This window comes from Gambusia affinis, linkage group LG06, assembly GCF_019740435.1.
Source record: "Gambusia affinis linkage group LG06, SWU_Gaff_1.0, whole genome shotgun sequence".
NCBI classification, from domain to species: Eukaryota; Metazoa; Chordata; class Actinopteri; order Cyprinodontiformes; family Poeciliidae; genus Gambusia; species Gambusia affinis.
The window spans coordinates 30808637-30825401 of NC_057873.1; the positions used below are offsets into that span (position 1 = coordinate 30808637).

The 16765-nt window shown below is 39.4% G+C and overlaps 1 protein-coding gene across 2 annotated transcripts in view; it reads left to right on the forward strand.

The window, feature by feature from the left end:
• The first annotated feature begins 1390 nt into the window (after window positions 1–1390).
• ulk2 (unc-51 like autophagy activating kinase 2) overlaps window positions 1391–16765 on the forward strand; it is a 33112-nt gene continuing 17737 nt past the window's right edge. For both annotated transcript variants that reach the window (XM_044119701.1, XM_044119700.1), the window contains exons 1-7: window positions 1391–2433; window positions 4787–4879; window positions 5024–5065; window positions 12405–12437; window positions 14019–14055; window positions 15035–15208; window positions 15474–15547. In XM_044119701.1, coding sequence (XP_043975636.1) covers window positions 2344–2433; window positions 4787–4879; window positions 5024–5065; window positions 12405–12437; window positions 14019–14055; window positions 15035–15208; window positions 15474–15547 — 543 coding nt within the window. In that variant the 5' untranslated portion in view covers window positions 1391–2343. The remainder of the gene's footprint in view (window positions 2434–4786; window positions 4880–5023; window positions 5066–12404; window positions 12438–14018; window positions 14056–15034; window positions 15209–15473; window positions 15548–16765) is intronic.

A 16765-nucleotide genomic window follows, 5' to 3' on the forward strand; every position in this document is an offset into this window, starting at 1 on the left:
TCAAAGTACCAAATAATACAATCATTTCAGTTTTGGGAGTCTTCAGAACAATTAAGGACCACAAGATTTTGAGATTGAGCTGAGAATAGTTTTAATGATACACACTTTGGGCTTTATTACCTGTGTGTAAAAAGTTGAAGTATTAAGGACACTGACAATCAATAACACTGACAATGTTTTAACTGGCAGCTGCAACTCTATCTGGCTGAAGAGTTACTCAGATGTTTCAATGTTGGTTCACCTCATGACAAAAACTATGCAACTACTGAAACAAAACACAGATATTGCATAGCATTGTCTCATTTCTCAGCAGAACGTTCTGGCTTTGTTAAGTATAAAAAACTGTAAGAACAGATCATAAAATTCTGTTTTATGATCCGTTTGACTAGAAAAGAGCTTTTCCTCCTTTCAACTCACTGCACCTATGAAGGTGCACACAGTCTCTCAGAGGTAAAAAGAAAGACAGGGTATACCTGTTTTATGCAGTGGATGACACTGAACAAAAACATAATTGGTTATTAAAAAATGGGCGGAAGAATCTGTGGTTTTTAGATTTCTCTTTGATTGAGTCCCAGTTAACCCCTTCCTTTCAGCGAGGAGTAAACCTCTACTTGTCCATCTCCAACGTCCATAAGATGCAATATCTGCATGTTAAGTCCTGTTGTGTTACTGCTGTGTGCTTCACCAGATGGTTTTCTGTATCAGTTGGTTGTTAACCACACGTTGTTCTGTGTTTGGTTTATCACGGTCACGCTATCCATAAAACATACACCCAGCTTTCTTTCTCTGCCTCCAAGTCAAATCATTCAGTCTTTTTTTTGTTTGTTCCTATCTTTGTGTTGCCCTGTGATGGACTGTCGACCTCTCCAGGATGTACCCTTAAGATAGGCACGACCAGCCCCCATGCGACCTCACAAGGAAGAGAGGACTAGTGGACCGGTTCCAATTCCAGCCACTGGGGGGAGGTCAAATCTTGATGTTCTTCTTTAGCTCTTCCTGTTGTTTAAAGAGACATTTCGGTTTTACAAAGTGTGCTATGTTGTATCGCTACAGAGACTGTCTCAGTTCAATCAGATTATCAATATTGCCCATGCTTCTCATTTTTGACCCAACCACCTTTATCTGATAATATATCTTCATAGTCCTGGAACATAGCTATGTACTGTTTTACCACAGAGGAGCCAAAACATGTAGGTTGTTCCACATAAACAGCAAAAATATCTCATAGCATAAAGATAGAAACTGTACTTCTCTATCTTTAAGAGACTCTCTATCAATAAGAGACTACTTATTCGTGTAACGGATTAGCTCTTGTGGCGGAAGGACATACCGTTAGTCTGTGCAGCGGCAGCAGCGTATAAAACCTGAGCATGGCACTATTTATGGGTATTGTTTAACTCAGTGGCAGGTAGTGGTACTGTGGCTGTCCTTGTAATATACTTGAGCGTTAGTGTTTATATCGGTTTAGTGTGTTGTAATAGACATTAGAACGTGTAATTGCAGGTGTCAGTCGCTCCAAGTGGTTAATTTAGAGTAGTTGACGAAGACAAATAGTGACGTTCGAAGTTTCCCCACGGATGAAACGGGCGCTAGGCTGGGAAAACGGCAATGTTTATCAGCATCGGAGAGACGTCTTCTGGACCTGTACGACTTGTGGAAGATGACCAGTAATTTGGTCTGCCTTGTGTGGATGAACAGGAGCTCAGTGTTGACATTTTTAAGATGTTTTGGTTAACTGTTGAACGCAAACCTGCTCGCAAATGTTAGTTAGCCAATGTTTCCTATAATTTGTCTGTATTTTAGCAAAGCGGTGACCCATTGAGCTCATGTTATTGTTAGCATGTTTGCGCAGAGCTGCCGTGGTATGCAGCCGTGACGTTAGGGTAGCCGCAGGGTTATGTCACGGTCAGGCTAACGCAGTGTTCTGCAGCTGCAGCTGATCCAGGCTTCGCAGAGTCATGTCTCCCCGGCTTCCCATCATGTAGACAATCCACCGGGACAAGTCAGGTGACCGGGCACAGAGCGAGTTAGTGAGCAGTCGTTCAACTGGGTCACAGACAAGTAGACAGCTGGCACTGACATAGTTAAGCTAAGGGTTGATGCTACCCTTAATCAACGCCGTCTGATCGGTAGTGATATTACAAACGTTCCAGCCTTCTCGCGGGGCACTTGAATGCATCATCTCCGGCCTTCAGCTCCTGTTTTTACCTTATGGGAACATCAGAGGAACCTGCCATGAAATAACTGAAACTGAAGCAGCATCAGCTCGGAGCGGATCTGTCCCCCTCTGAAGAGGACAGCGGGGTTTTGAGGCATCTGAGCTGATCTACTTTCCCTCTCACGATGGAGACTGTGGGAGATTTTGAGTACAGCAGGAAGGACCTGGTTGGACATGGAGCGTTCGCAGTGGTGTTCAAGGGAAGACATAGAAAGGTAATGAAATGGCTCGATTCAAATTGTGTGACTCTAAATATTCCTGCATAGAGAGGACAAGCACCAGTCCAATGATAAAATGTGGGTCAGTGAGTGGAGAGCGCAGCTCTGCAGCAGATTGTGGGCTGCCGCCTCCTCAGGATGCTGATTTATTGAACATTTTAACAAAATGTCGGAACCCATAGGCGCATAGAAAGCATAGCAGTCACTCTTGTTGGTCCTCAATGTATTTTATTCACATTGTGCGTCTTGTAAACAATTAATAATGTTATTTGGTTCATTCATAAAACGGATGAGTCCAGCAACAGTCAATGACTCGCTGACGTCCTGAGGTAGGAGTGGCTGTCTATTTAAGAATACAAGCCTTCCTTATATAACAGCTGCATAGTGTTCATTCATGCTGCAGATCAGAAACCTATTAGATTATAAAATAATGCTCGGAAAATTAAATTATGTCCTCAAATCTGACCATGCTGTGAGGAAATCTGGGCTCATGGGTTCGTTTGTTCCGAGTAGAACAAACGAACCCATGAAGAGCAAATGGAAGCACATTGTTCTCTCCAGCTCATGTAAAACACACTTTAGTTTACTAAATAGAAATCTATAAAGTAGATTTAACTGAGTCCCAAAGCAAGACTAATGGGATGCAAATTTATGTTTGGCCAACTGTGTAGCTAACATGTCAAACAGGAGGAATGTTTGACCTCCTGTTTATCTAGTTATAGATTAGTTATCTATCTATTATAGATAGATAACTAAGTTATCTAGTTATCAATCTATAACTAGATAACGTGCAGTTTTATGGCTGCTCGGTGATTACCGATCTTTAAGAATTCTGACTTTCTGATTTAGGCCATTACCATGTTTGGGTGTGAAGTGCTGCTAAATATAGAGAGAAAGTTGCAGAGTTGGCAAAAGTGGGGTGATTATTGTTAAATGTGAATGTTCAGATGTGCTGGTCAGTTAAAGCTCTCCCACAGCAGAGCAAAAGAAGACAGACCTTTGCTGAGGTAGATGAGCATCGGCCAATCATTGTTCTTTCAAAATTAAGGAAACTGGGGCTGATATATTGGTTCACACCTAGTAATAACATCTGAATGTATTTTAACCACAGTCTGTAGAGCATTAATGTTTTCACCTTCCCTATAATTTGTTTGATCCCAAAAGAGAAGTAAACCTAAAAAGGGATTGCAGCTCTAGAGCAACACACAAAACTAGCTCCACTCAAGATTTAAGATCTGGAAACTGAAATCCAAATAGAATGGTTACTTCTGTGCACAGTTGTTAGCATGATTGCTTTGCAGAATGAAGGTCTTGGGTTTGAATTCCTAGCTGAGTCTTTCTGCATTGTTTGCATGTTCACCCTATTCATATAAAGGTTCTATTTGACTCCTCTGGTTTTCTGAAGGAAGTATTTGAACACTCTTCGACTTTGCAAGTTGTCCCACTTAGAAATCATGGAGGGGTCTGAAATTTTCATCTTAGGTGCATGTCCTAAGAAAGACATAATCTAAAAAAACATCCCTGAATCACAATGCAATATGTCTTTAATAATTTATTTGTGTTTTACTGCTTCAAATAAGTATTTTAACATCTGCCAATCAGCAAAAATTCTGGCCCTCAATGACCTGCTGGTTTGCCTCTAAAACGTCCACCTCCTCTAGGCTGACAGAATCAGATCTCCTAGTAATTCTTAATTTCTTAGAATTTTTTTTTTTAAGAGACTTTCTTTTTGTTTGTTTGTGTTCCATCTCTATACACTGATGCTGAGTTCACAACCCTGTGGGCCTAGAGGTTACAAAGGTGGTTGTGGTATTTGAACTCATGTGAGCTCGAGGAATCTTTATTTTTAAAGTTTGTCTCTGACATTGGATCTTATTTTGGGGGTGGGGGTTGTGTTAGCTCTGTTCCAGAGTAAGTAGGCTGGCACTGGTTCTGTTGTTGCCTCACCACCCAGTGAGGCAACAACAGAACACATTACAACGCATCACATTACAGCCATACCAACAAGGCTCTGTGAACCATGGGACGCAGCTTTTCTTCCCCTTGTAAACATCATACATGTGATGGACCGGTTTAAAACATTGTGGTGCAAATGGACAAAAATAAACCATGCTTTAAGTTCACTAGGGTTAGGTTATTAAGAACTCCTAAAATGAGATAAAAACAGCAACCAGGAAGTAGAGCAATAACAGGCATTTTTATAATGGTGATTGGTCATTGATCAGAAGGCAAGATGACTGAAACTGAAGACAGAAATATATTATTTGGGGTTGGATAAAGTGTGTCAGATGTTACAGACACACCGTGATGATAACTTACTATAACCTGTTTTCGTCTCTGTGCTGTAAAGAAAACTGAGTGGGAAGTGGCCATTAAGAGCATCAATAAGAAGAACCTCTCAAAGTCCCAGATCCTGCTTGGCAAGGAGATCAAAATCCTGAAGGTGAGCAGAATGATTCAGTGCTTCTCTCTCACAGAAAGAATGATCTGAAACCTGAGTGTGTTGTCTCAGGCTTGGAGGAGCTATTCATTGCACTAACTCATATTATCCATTTATATATCACGGTGATCTCTTCTTTTTACTCAGGAACTGCAACATGAAAACATTGTGGCTCTTTATGATGTTCAGGTAAGTGTAAAAAGCAGTGTGAACGTGGAGGGTGTGTCTGAATGTTGTGTCCATTTTAAATTGACTGGTATCAGTAATGATCTTAGATTTCCTGTTTCATAGTTGTCGTTTTGTCTTATTTAGAGATGCATCAATCAGAGTCTGACTGATTTCCATGTGACCTGGTAATTCTTGGTGACTCAGACTCTACAAACTACAGTAGAAGAAAACATCAAATCACGTTGATTATATTGGGAGTAGAGACAAGGTCACACAGTGTGTTTGAGGGAAGAGTTTCTCTAAGAAATCTTTTGACTATTTTAATTTGAGTCAAATGTTTCCAGATAAACCCACCTCACTATTCTGGTAATTCATGCCATACTTGTTGTTTCTCCAAGATCAAAAGCATCTCTCTGAATCTTCTTTATAATTTAATAGATTAACTTTGGCTTTTATTTTTGCTCAACGACACTCATGGCCCACCACAAATATTTAAAGAAGAGTCCCTTTTAAAGAAATTTTAATGCATTATGTTCTTAAATTCAGTTTGTAGCTGGACTGAAAATCTTGGAGTTGTTATGGAGCCCTGGTTTACCTACCAGAGGGAGACAAAACAAGAAGTCAGTTGCCAAACATCACAAGAAAATGATCCCTTGTAGTAATTCCTGTCTGTCAGAATGTTCTGAAATTTGAAGTGGTTTTTGGCCTGCTGTAAAATATTTCTGTCCAAACAGAGTCTGTTGTTTGTGCTCCTCTGGCAAAGACTTTTGAAGCGTTTGAGCACATGCGTTGTGCCTGCGTTTACATTTCCACTGCTGATGTCATAACTTCCTCCAGAGCCAGATTGTAATGTGCCTATTTAAAACCCAGCCTCTGTTAGTAAGTAGGCTTTGAAAGGTAATGCTTGTGATTTTGATTTAAAGTGCTTGATAGAATGAAATGACAACTTTATTTCATCTGGTCTATTAAGCATTAAACTATTCATAAATCATGCACATTTCCAACCAGAGCTACCAGCTGTATTCCTGGTTGAAAAGGCCTCATCAGGGTCACATGGTGTGCTCACAGCACTTGACTTGTGACAGATAATGGAACAGAGCCGCTGTTACTATTATTCTTTTAAATATTAAGATTGTTTTAGGCTATTGCACCACTCTACTTTTTTATTTTTACACCTTGTTTGGAGGTGCTATGCTTTTCGGTTTGTCAACCAGAGTTTAACAAGCCAGTCTGTTTAAACTGTACCATAACATGCAGTCACACTATGATAAAGGTATTTTTGTCCTGCTTGTGGTCATAAACATAAAGTCATGTAGTGGATTCCCTGCTGAGGCTGAGATTGAGGTATACAGGTCAAATGTCAATTTGGCTTCATAAAACTGTTTTGGAATGTTTTGGAATTTTAAAATATTATCATTTAGCCTTTTGACTTGAGCTCAATTTCTTAATCCAGCCAGGTATCATGTTTTTGTTGTTAAAAACTTATGAAATCTTAATCTATGCAAGCAAAATGTTTCTTCAAACAAGAAGATAAATGATTCAAAGTAAATATCAAAATCACTAGTGGACCTTGGTTCTAACATTGTGACTCAGTCGTGTGATGCAGAGATGTTTTGGTTTGATCTATGAGTGTTTTGGCTCTGCTTGGGTCTGCTTAGTTATGTGGCAACAGAAGCAGCTACTGTAAAAATATATTGAAAACGAGATGTGGGCTTGCTGGTACGTAGGATTACAGATTACAAGAAAACACGTAAATCAGGATTTGTAAAATAGTTTCTAAGAATTTTAACTCAAACATCATACATTTCACACCTTTACCTGAGTGTTTAACAGGAAACTTGATAAAGTTGAGCTCTAAATATTTTAGGTACGATTGTTTGTGTTTGTAACCTATAGTTTATATTCCATCCATGAACTACGTGGCTGTGTTGGGGTATGGTGAGATAACTTTGGCTTCAGCACTAGGACAGGATTAACACAGTGGTTTACTTACAGTCATTGTATCCTTAAACATCTCACCTGCCTCACACAGATTAACACACATAAATGCACCGCTGTAAAAAGACTGTAGAGAGCTTGCTATACAGAGGGAGGGAGGACATTTTATCTGAATAGACTTGAATCTGAATTTCTCAGACAGCAGCTGGATCTACAAATTGTTAAACATGAAAGAATTTTAATGGTTAACAACGTCTTTATAAATCAGTGGTTTGACTGACTATTTGCTGTTCTTATTGTATTTATTCTGATCCAAAGAGCTTAGTTTTTTGTGTTTTTTCTATTCAAACTGAGGTGAAAAGTAACATTTCATATGAAGTATGGGTGCACGGATCGCATTTTTCTGGTCAATTACTAATTTTTAAAAACCTGGCCTGCCAATTCCGATTTTGGACGATCCTGATTTTATAATTTTTTTACTTGTCTGAAATGTTGATAAATATAGCAAGAAAGTTGCTGAGTTGGCAACAGTGGGGTGACTATTAACGGCACCTGTGCAGCCATGACCTTACAGGCAGGCCTGTCAGAGAGACCTGCAGAGCAAAACTGGATGGTGATTGATTTTTAGACCCTTGCTGAGGTTGATAAGATCAGTGGATAAGATCAGCTTCACATGTAAGTATTGGCTGATTGCAGACCTGTTATGTAATAGATTTGTTTCTTTCGAGGTTTTTCACTTAAATGACAACGGTAACTATCCATGCATAAAAAAAACTTGGAACTAAAATTAAGACTCTTCAGTCAGTGAAATCCAGTTGAAAACTTCATTGTAGAGACTAGCCCTTTCAAGTGGGGTATTGCACAAGAAAACAAAACAAAACTTGACAATATTCACCAAGGTGAATGTGGGTAGTTGTGCGCTGCTTTATCTGCTGTCTGGTTGTTCCAGATGTCTTTTTCTTTTCTTGCATTGAGCCTTGATATATTCATACCCCGTTATGTATTTGTTTTTTTAAATGCCATATTAGATTTATTGTGTTGATGGTTAGACATGCTTCACCCCGAAGCATGTCCGCGTGGTGAGGAGGGAAGTTTTTCCGCAACTTCCCTATTTACTCTGAGAGTTATAGTTCCACACCACATTGCTTAGCATTTGCTGCTGCGTGCTTGCGCAGTGTGAAGGAAAGAGGGAATCAGCTGCACAGGCAGGCTGCGAAGTGAGATACAAGTGATCGGTTTTGGTGATCAGCAATTACCGAGCATACACTGTGTCAGAGAAATCGGCCGATTATAATCGGTGGCTGATCGATCGGTACACCTCTAGTATCTTGTTATGTAGAATTGTTGAGAAATCTTGATCACTATAAGTAAAATCTACTGGTCAGAGTTTAAAAGACATAAAGGTTTAAAATTTGCCCAAAAGACCTCTGATCGGTGCATCTTTAATTTTAGGGCACACACACACTAGCTCTGTGTCCTCCACTTTTAATCAAACTCTAATTTGTCTGGAAAGTCTGGTTCATTTGGGGAGATGTGGATGAGTAATCAAACTCTGATGCTGACCAAAAAAGTGTAACTCTGGCTAGCCTACAAACCTTTGTCTTTGTTCAGTTAAAGTGAACTCTGGTTCAGTTTGAATTCATATGTGAACTCCAAGCGAACCAAAGACCACTCCAAAAGCAGGAAATGGACTACAGCGTAGGGCATTCTGGATACATGCAACCAAAACAAATGTGTGCGTCTGGCCCTAGTACAGCTGGCCAAAAAAGGAGTAATGTATATCACAATAGACACTTGATCAATATCAGTAAAAAATACGTCTGATAGAATATTGATCGTTTCACTGAATTCTGATCTAGTACTGCACAGCATTCTGGGGGATGTAAGCAGAGGAAAGGCAATAGTTGCTCAAACTCTGATGACCAGCTAAGCTAGGTGGTTGCCATCTACAACTCGGTCACTTTTTGGTTACCTAATAACAACATTGATAATTTGCACTGCAGCAGTGTCAGGTTTTGGCACTGTGCCTCATAACTGCTTAAAATAAAAACACCAGTGGTACAGACTGAAAGGAGAAAATGAGTACAAAAGCTAGAAGAACATGGATAAGACATGAAAGGTCTTATCACCAGTTTGGCAGCATTTCAGATCTTTAAAACAAAAAACTATCATCACATTTTCATCCATGTGGCACAGCCCTATGCTAGCTGAAGAAATGGCTCATGGTCTTTTGCCAAAGACGAAAGAGAAATCCTACAACCGCTAAAATCTGATGCCATTCTATTTTTGTTTCCATTTTGTGAAGAAGGAAATTGCACTCAGTGTCGTCTTGCTGAGTGCAAGACCCCATGACTGCTCAGCGCAACCATGCAGGGAGAACAGGTTTTTAAAAGGTTTTGGTTGGTTTGATACAGTGCAATGTGAAAGAGAACCACAGCAGCTGCAATTGAAACACATTTTGCATTTTTGGTCCCTAATTGCACAATACCTCCTGGACTATGACTTTAATATACATTGATATAGTAATGTTTAGCCTAATTATATCTCGACTATCTGTAAAGCTGACATTTTTCTCCACTGACTGGCAGGGTTTGCATGGTCTTACCATTGAAGAGTACAACTGCATATGTCTTTGTATGTTTGGACTTTTGTGTGAGAGTGTTGCTTCACCCACATGTGAATCATGGGATACAGTTGTGCGTAAACAGTCCAGCAGACACAGTCAGCATTCTTTATGTCAACTGTTGAACTCTGTGGTAGCAAACGTTGGAACTGTACCATGAGAGGTCTATTTAGGCTCCAGGCCCAGTCCAACAGTGTGGCTTTGTCTTTGGAGGGGCCCATGTTCATGTCCTAATTTCTTGAGACATTCCATCTAGATTGAGGGTACGTGAGAAGGAAAGGGGGCTGAGGGTGAATATATCTGGATCCGCTTAGTTAAATGGGGAGTCAGCTGGAGTTTCCTAGAAAGCCTACATTCCTCTAGCAGTTTGCTTTCCAGACATTTGAGTGGGTGGAACTGAAATGCTTTGACTGCTGCTGACTGAGGCACATGAACACACTCCCAGTCACCTTCACTGTAACATGTGCCTCTTGTGTTGATATGTTGTTTCACCACAGGAGCAGGATTTAACACACATGATGCACACCAGCCTGGGCCGTGGGATGATAAACATCTACTGTTCTTTATCTCCAACTTTTCCTGGACTTTCACCCTCCCATGTGGTGTTTTCCTGCTCGTTCTGACTTGGTCACCGTTGTGTGTTGCTGTTTTCCTAAATGGACAGGCTTATGTTTGCGTGACATTGCTAGCCTAGTTGCGAACGTACTGCAGTTACACACAAACATGTTCTCTTGCACACACACACACACTCCTGGTTCTTGTTTTTCCTATTCCACACACTGTTACACAACTGCTGTTGGAATGTGACGCAATGACCCAACAGCCAAACAAACGCTGGTTTTCATACTCTTGGCGGTATGATTTTTGTTTACGTCTGTGCTGAGTTTTTTTTCTTGCCTTTTCTGCTGCCTTCAATTCTCCACAGCAGCTTGTTACTTTTAGCTACTTGGGAAACTGTTACATGACTGTGAGCATGTTCTGATGACATAAATGGCTATTTATATCAGAGTTGTTTTGGAGGATTTTGATCTGGAAAGGATTGTTTTGGAGTCTAGTCTCTGGCTGGCAGCCCACCATCTGCAGTCAAAACCTTCCCACTTTATCCAAGGCAGTGTGATGCCAGAACACACTGGGTCATAAATATGATCTGAGCAGCCGTTTCTTTCATAACGGTTAGCTGCTACTTCCTCTATCTGTACAAACAAAGGCTGGACTATGTGCAGTCTCCTCCACCTGCCTTGTTTACAGTGAGCTGAAAATGGAAGCTTCTCTCCTCATTGTTACAGTTAATGGCCTCCGTCTTCTCCAGTAGCAGTTTTCCATGCATCAGGGAGGTTGTTTTTGAATGACAGTCATTAAGGATTATTATATTAATGAACAATTGGATGTAACAGAGTGTGTTTCTGTGGTTTCTGAGACTTATCGATTACCCTTGTCCCATCCAGTGACAAAGTTGCTGATAGGCCACACACACTGTTCCCAGCTCTGTTCTCTTTAAACTGTGCTGCACAATAAATCGTTATGCAACCTCCCTTTAGCACACTTGGATGCATACAGTAGCACCTCCCCCTCCCCCATCTTGTCCGACTACCTGCAGATAGAGAAATTGCAGGCTTGAACTGGTCAGTGTTGAGGTTTGGATGGTTCAAGACATGAGAACCTCACACACAAGCTTGGCTTCTGACTAAATCTGCTGCATGACAGTGCTGTATCTGCAGCCTGCTATTTTATGCTGCTATATTGGGACTCATTCAAAGGTGATAATACAAGTTATTACCTTGTGCTTGGCCAGATGCAAATCTTAGAAGAAATTAATTTTTTGCTTAAGTTTGCAACTCTAATAGGTGATGAATTCTAGGGATGGGAATCTTTTACATATTTTTTTTTATTTTAATTTTTGGTGTCTATGATTTGATTAAAAATTATGAATAATTTCTGTTCAATATATAGGTGTGCAAATGATATTCATAATTTAGTCTAGTCCACTTTGCAAGGCAGAATGACAAATGGAGGCATTAGGTGTCTTTCTTAAGTTTCCAATATTAAACATGCTTGGATGTAATTGCTCCCTTCCATCATCCTCTGTTTTGCTCTAACAAAACGGTCATGGAGCCTCCTTTGTGGATAACTGCATTTCAATTTACACCCAAGAGTTTTTAGCCATTTGTCAGTGTTTGTGAACAATTTACATAATTTATCACTGCTTTGGCTAAATGTTTCATATTCGTGTCGCCTTCAGTTACAGAAACATGATAATGGGAGCAGGCTGTAGTGGTCATAAGTTTAGAGTCTATATTGCTGTCTGAGCTAATTTCTGTCTAAAATCTGGTCACATTTATTCATCTTTTGAACAAATGGAAATTCATTAGAAAATAAAGAATTCCAAAAGTTGAAGAGGGAATTGATATACATTACTTGTAGCAGAAACTGCAGATCCAGTCAATTTGAAAAATGGTTTACATTTATTTCAGTTGTTTATTAAGATGACTCATTAAACCAGAAAGTTTCTATTGAGAAATGTGGCATACTAGAACTTAAGTAAAAACAGATTATGGCATGTAGTAGACTTCCACCACCACACTCTCATTTCACTCCGTACTGTTCACTATGGTTGACATTTGTATTGTGACAAACCATTTAACCATCAATAAAAATGTCTTTATGCTAACACAAAGGAAGTGTTGGTGTTTTGTACTTTAAAACAGTTCCAGTGTCTGTTTTTTTTTGTTGCTGTGGTGAAGCAGACAGCTGCTTCAGGACGAATGGCTCCTCTTACTGATTCTGCCTCCTCTCTTCCAGGAAACTCCCAGCTCTGTGTTCCTGGTCATGGAGGTAAGTTTAGAAACTTGAGTCAGGCACTGAAAATACTCAAAATTATGTATCCTCTAGCTAGCTTGTGTAAGTCCTCCTCTCTGTCCACTTCCAGGGTCACATTGGCCCCTCATAAATAAGCAACAACTATTAAAGGGGCAATATTATGTTAAATCCACTTTTTTGAGCTTTCCATCATGTTAAAATGCTATTCCCTCATCAAAAACATATCCTGGAGTGTTATTTTGATTCTTCCATGCATGTTTGAGAAATCCTTTAATTTCCATGGCAACCATTCAGTTATGCAAAACACCTGGGTGACTGTAGCTCCACCTTCTAGATGTAAATCCTCCTCACATCTGCCGTTTCCAGGTTTCTGAGCTTCCGCCTCACAAGGCAGCCCTCCACTGCCATTTTCTCCCTCAGCTCCTTAAGACTAGCCATCAACAATTGGCAAACACCTGGTAGAACTGCATATCTGCTGGGCTCATTATAGGTGCTAATATTCAGTAGCAACATTGAAGGATTATTAGAGGAGCAATGTTGTGATAACTTCGCAGGGTTTCAGAAAGTAGTATTTTTTAAAAAGACAGGTGCAATTTCAAGTAGTTAAATTACAAAATCAAATTTCTTGTAGTCATATTTGATATATATGTATACAAGGCATTTTTTATAACAACTAAGTCTAAGTTAAAATAGCTACTTTATTGTGCTATAAAATGACATATATGCCTGCAAGATACATAATACTGACCCTTTAAAGGAGGGGTCTCAAACTCCAGTCCTCAAGGGCCTCTGTCCTGCAATTTTTAGATGTGCCACAGGTACAAAACACTGGAATGAAATGGCTTAATTACCTCCTCCTTGTGTAGATCAGTTTCCAGAGTCTTGCTAATGACCTAATTATTCTATTCAGTTGTGGTGCAACAGAGGCACATCTAAAAGTTGCAGGACTGCGGCCCTCGAGGACCCCTGCAGCACTCAGAGCTTTAAATACGAGTGTTATGCACCGTCCTCCACATGTCACTAGAACAGATCATTAAAATGAGATGACTAACACATTTCTCAAATTGATGCTGGAGGACCAATCTTTTGTTGGTGCACATTGCTTCTGATCCAGACTGCTGCTGTCTCCCCTTTACAGTTCATTCACAGCAGTGTTTATATGTGAAAAATTCCTTGATTGAATTGAAAACAAAAAAACGGAATGTATCATTTATATGAGTGCAAAATTAATTAATTACTAAGGTCCAAAAGCCAGAGTTGTGTTTCAAGGGTGGACATAATTAGCCCATAAGTCTAAGATGTGGGAAAGAACAAACAGCTTCTGAGCATTTTTCTTTTCTCTCAGAAGGTCACCTTTTAACATCTTATCAGCCTATTGTGTTCCTCTTCTTAAATAAGGGTAAGTGGTTGTCAGCAGTGATAAAGGCTCCAGACATCCTCTGCATTAATTGATGAGTCTGCAGTTATCAGGGCTAGGACTTGGAACATGAGCAGAGACACCCTCCAACACTGCGCAGTTCCTATGTTCTCATGATGAAATAATGCACCCTTCACACTGAATTATGTTGAGTCTGATGGTGTCTGTCTTCTTCACAGTACTGCAATGGAGGTGATCTTGCTGACTATCTGCAAGGTAAGACTCTCACTAATCTGTCTGACATGCACACAGATTATCATGGATCAAAGTTAATAATGCTGCATCAGAGGAAAAGCCATGTGACTGCAGTAGCTGTTTCAAGTGTAGGTGTAGGGATCTCTGCGTGAGATGGCGTGTGTATAATTGAGGTGGTGTAAAGACGTCCGCCTCTCTGTCCATTTCCTGGATCACATTGGCCCCTCATAAATAAGCAACAACTATTAAAGGGACAATATTATGTTAAATCCACTTTTTTGAGCTTTCCATCATGTCAAAATGCTATTCCCTCATCGAAAACATGCCTGGAATGTTGCTTTGATTCTTTTACACAACTTTGAGAAATACTTTACTCTGCATGGCAGCCATTCAGTTGTGCAAAACGCCTGGGTGGACCTAGCCCCACCTACGAGACACAGCTCCTCCTCAGATCTGCAGTTTCCAAGCTTTTTATGTTGATTTACTGTATAAAATAACCATGTATTTCTACTATCTGCTTAAAATTAGGTCCCATTCATGAATCACTGGTTTACTTAGTTGCTAGCACAAACAACAACTTTTACTCATCCAAAAATTTGAAAATAGGATATTTTATTTTTTGTGTAGCATCTGAATCCTCGTAGTTCTGAGTTTTAAACTGAAGGCAAGGTTGTTGAAAGTCAAGCAAAGCATGGAAACTCCTTCTTTCTGGAATTTCTTAAATAACTGTGGTGTAAAGGTTATCTGTATGTACTCTTTGGTAATCCTTTCCACTTATTTTTAAGCATTACAATAAAAAAAGCATGAAAATTCTCAACCACTGCAGAAAGCAGTTTTGTTTTTTACTAACAAAGAATGCTTGATTCAACAAGCTAACATTAAATCAAATTAATACTTTGATTTGAAACCCTTTTATTTGTTGATGCATCCTCTACAACTATCAGTTACATTCTGGACGTACTTTTGAGTAACAATAATTTTTTCTGTTTTCTTTTTAAAGCTAAAGGTACCCTGAGAGAGGACACACTGAGGGTTTTCCTCCAGCAGATTGCTGCTGCCATGCGCATCCTTCACAGCAAAGGAGTCATCCACCGTGACCTGAAACCCCAGAACATCCTGCTGTCATACCTGGGCCGCAAGAAGTCCAGCATTAGTGGCATCCGCATCAAAATTGGTAATAGAAGAAGAAAACAACGTTTCGTTTTTAATCGTACTTGAAATTACAAAGGTTGTGAACTAAAGTGTACTATAAGACTGATTGGAATGAACACATTTAAAATGTTTCTGGTGGAGTCATCTTCCACTTTCTGAGCTCTGCATGGAGTTTTTTTTTACTCTGTTTTGCAGTTTCCTGAAACATTCCAGATTTTTAGAATAAAAGTTGCTGTTGTTTGTGATGACATTGATAATAACTTCTGTTCTGGTTTTCTGTTCTGCAGCTGACTTTGGTTTTGCACGATACCTCCAGAGCAATATGATGGCAGCCACACTCTGTGGCTCACCAATGTACATGGTCAGTTGATTAGAGATGCTTCTTTGTTTTATATACCGAACTATGTTTCATTTATTAATGTTTTTTTTTTCACACACTTAATTCTAAAAGTATATTCTGCACAACTATATATATTTTTTTATGCCTACTCGTATATGAGTGGGGATGGGAATCGATTAGTATTTCAGTACCAATTCCATTATTAATCTCACTTACCGATTTTCACAGAGTGAGAAAAATAACTATAATTCAAAATATATATTATGTTTTATTCTATTCAAATAAAATTAAAGCTGGCTTAAAATATAAGAATCATTTTTTTCAAATAAAAATGTCATCATGAAATGCAACTTTCTGCACACAAACAGTTTTTGTGCAGACAAATCTGCATGTTTGCCTTTTCAGGAACGCTTTTTCAAGACTTGAGGTGTGTCTAGCTGTGGAAATCAGCTTTTCAGATGTTATTTATTGTTTACATTTGCCTCTGTCATTTTACTCTTCCCTGCCTCGATGAAAGAGGTTCCTAACATTGTGAGAGCTTACCTCTGAGCCAGCATCACTCTGGCAGTCCTCAACTACAGCTCTGTTCAGTAGAGCAGAATACTAATGAAAAGTTCATGCATTTCTGTAACTCTGTTCACAAGTTAATGTTATACTCATTAATTCCCCACATGCTGCTATAAAGCTTAATGTATGACAATTTTTTGGTTAAAGCTAATGAAAACATATTTAATATTAGACTATTAAATCAAACCAATAAAAAATATTCCTAATGAAGAAATGTGGGTCTTATCAAAATATGTTTTAGAGCTGTTTTCAAAAGGTTTTTTTTAATGTAAAAAAACAAGCCTTATTGGAACCCATATTCTAATGTATTGAGTCTGACAGTAAATGACATGGAGATTATTTTCATACAGTATGACGCCAACATTAAAACAAAAACCAGGACACATAATTTAACGTTACCTGGGACATTCATAGCAGATGTGCAGTGGTTGAAGCTCTCCTCGAGAGTTACTGCTGTTGCTAAGCAACATATCAAACTCTACAGCAGGGGTGGGCACTCCTGGTCCTGGAGGGCCGGTGTCCTGGAGGGCCGGTGTCCTACAACTCTTGGATGTCTCCCTGGTCTAACACACCTGAATCTAATAGCTGAATCACCTGCTAAATGCAGTCAGGTTCTCTAGAGTCCTGCTAGTGACTTCATTATTTGACTCAGGTGTGTTGAAGTAGAGATAC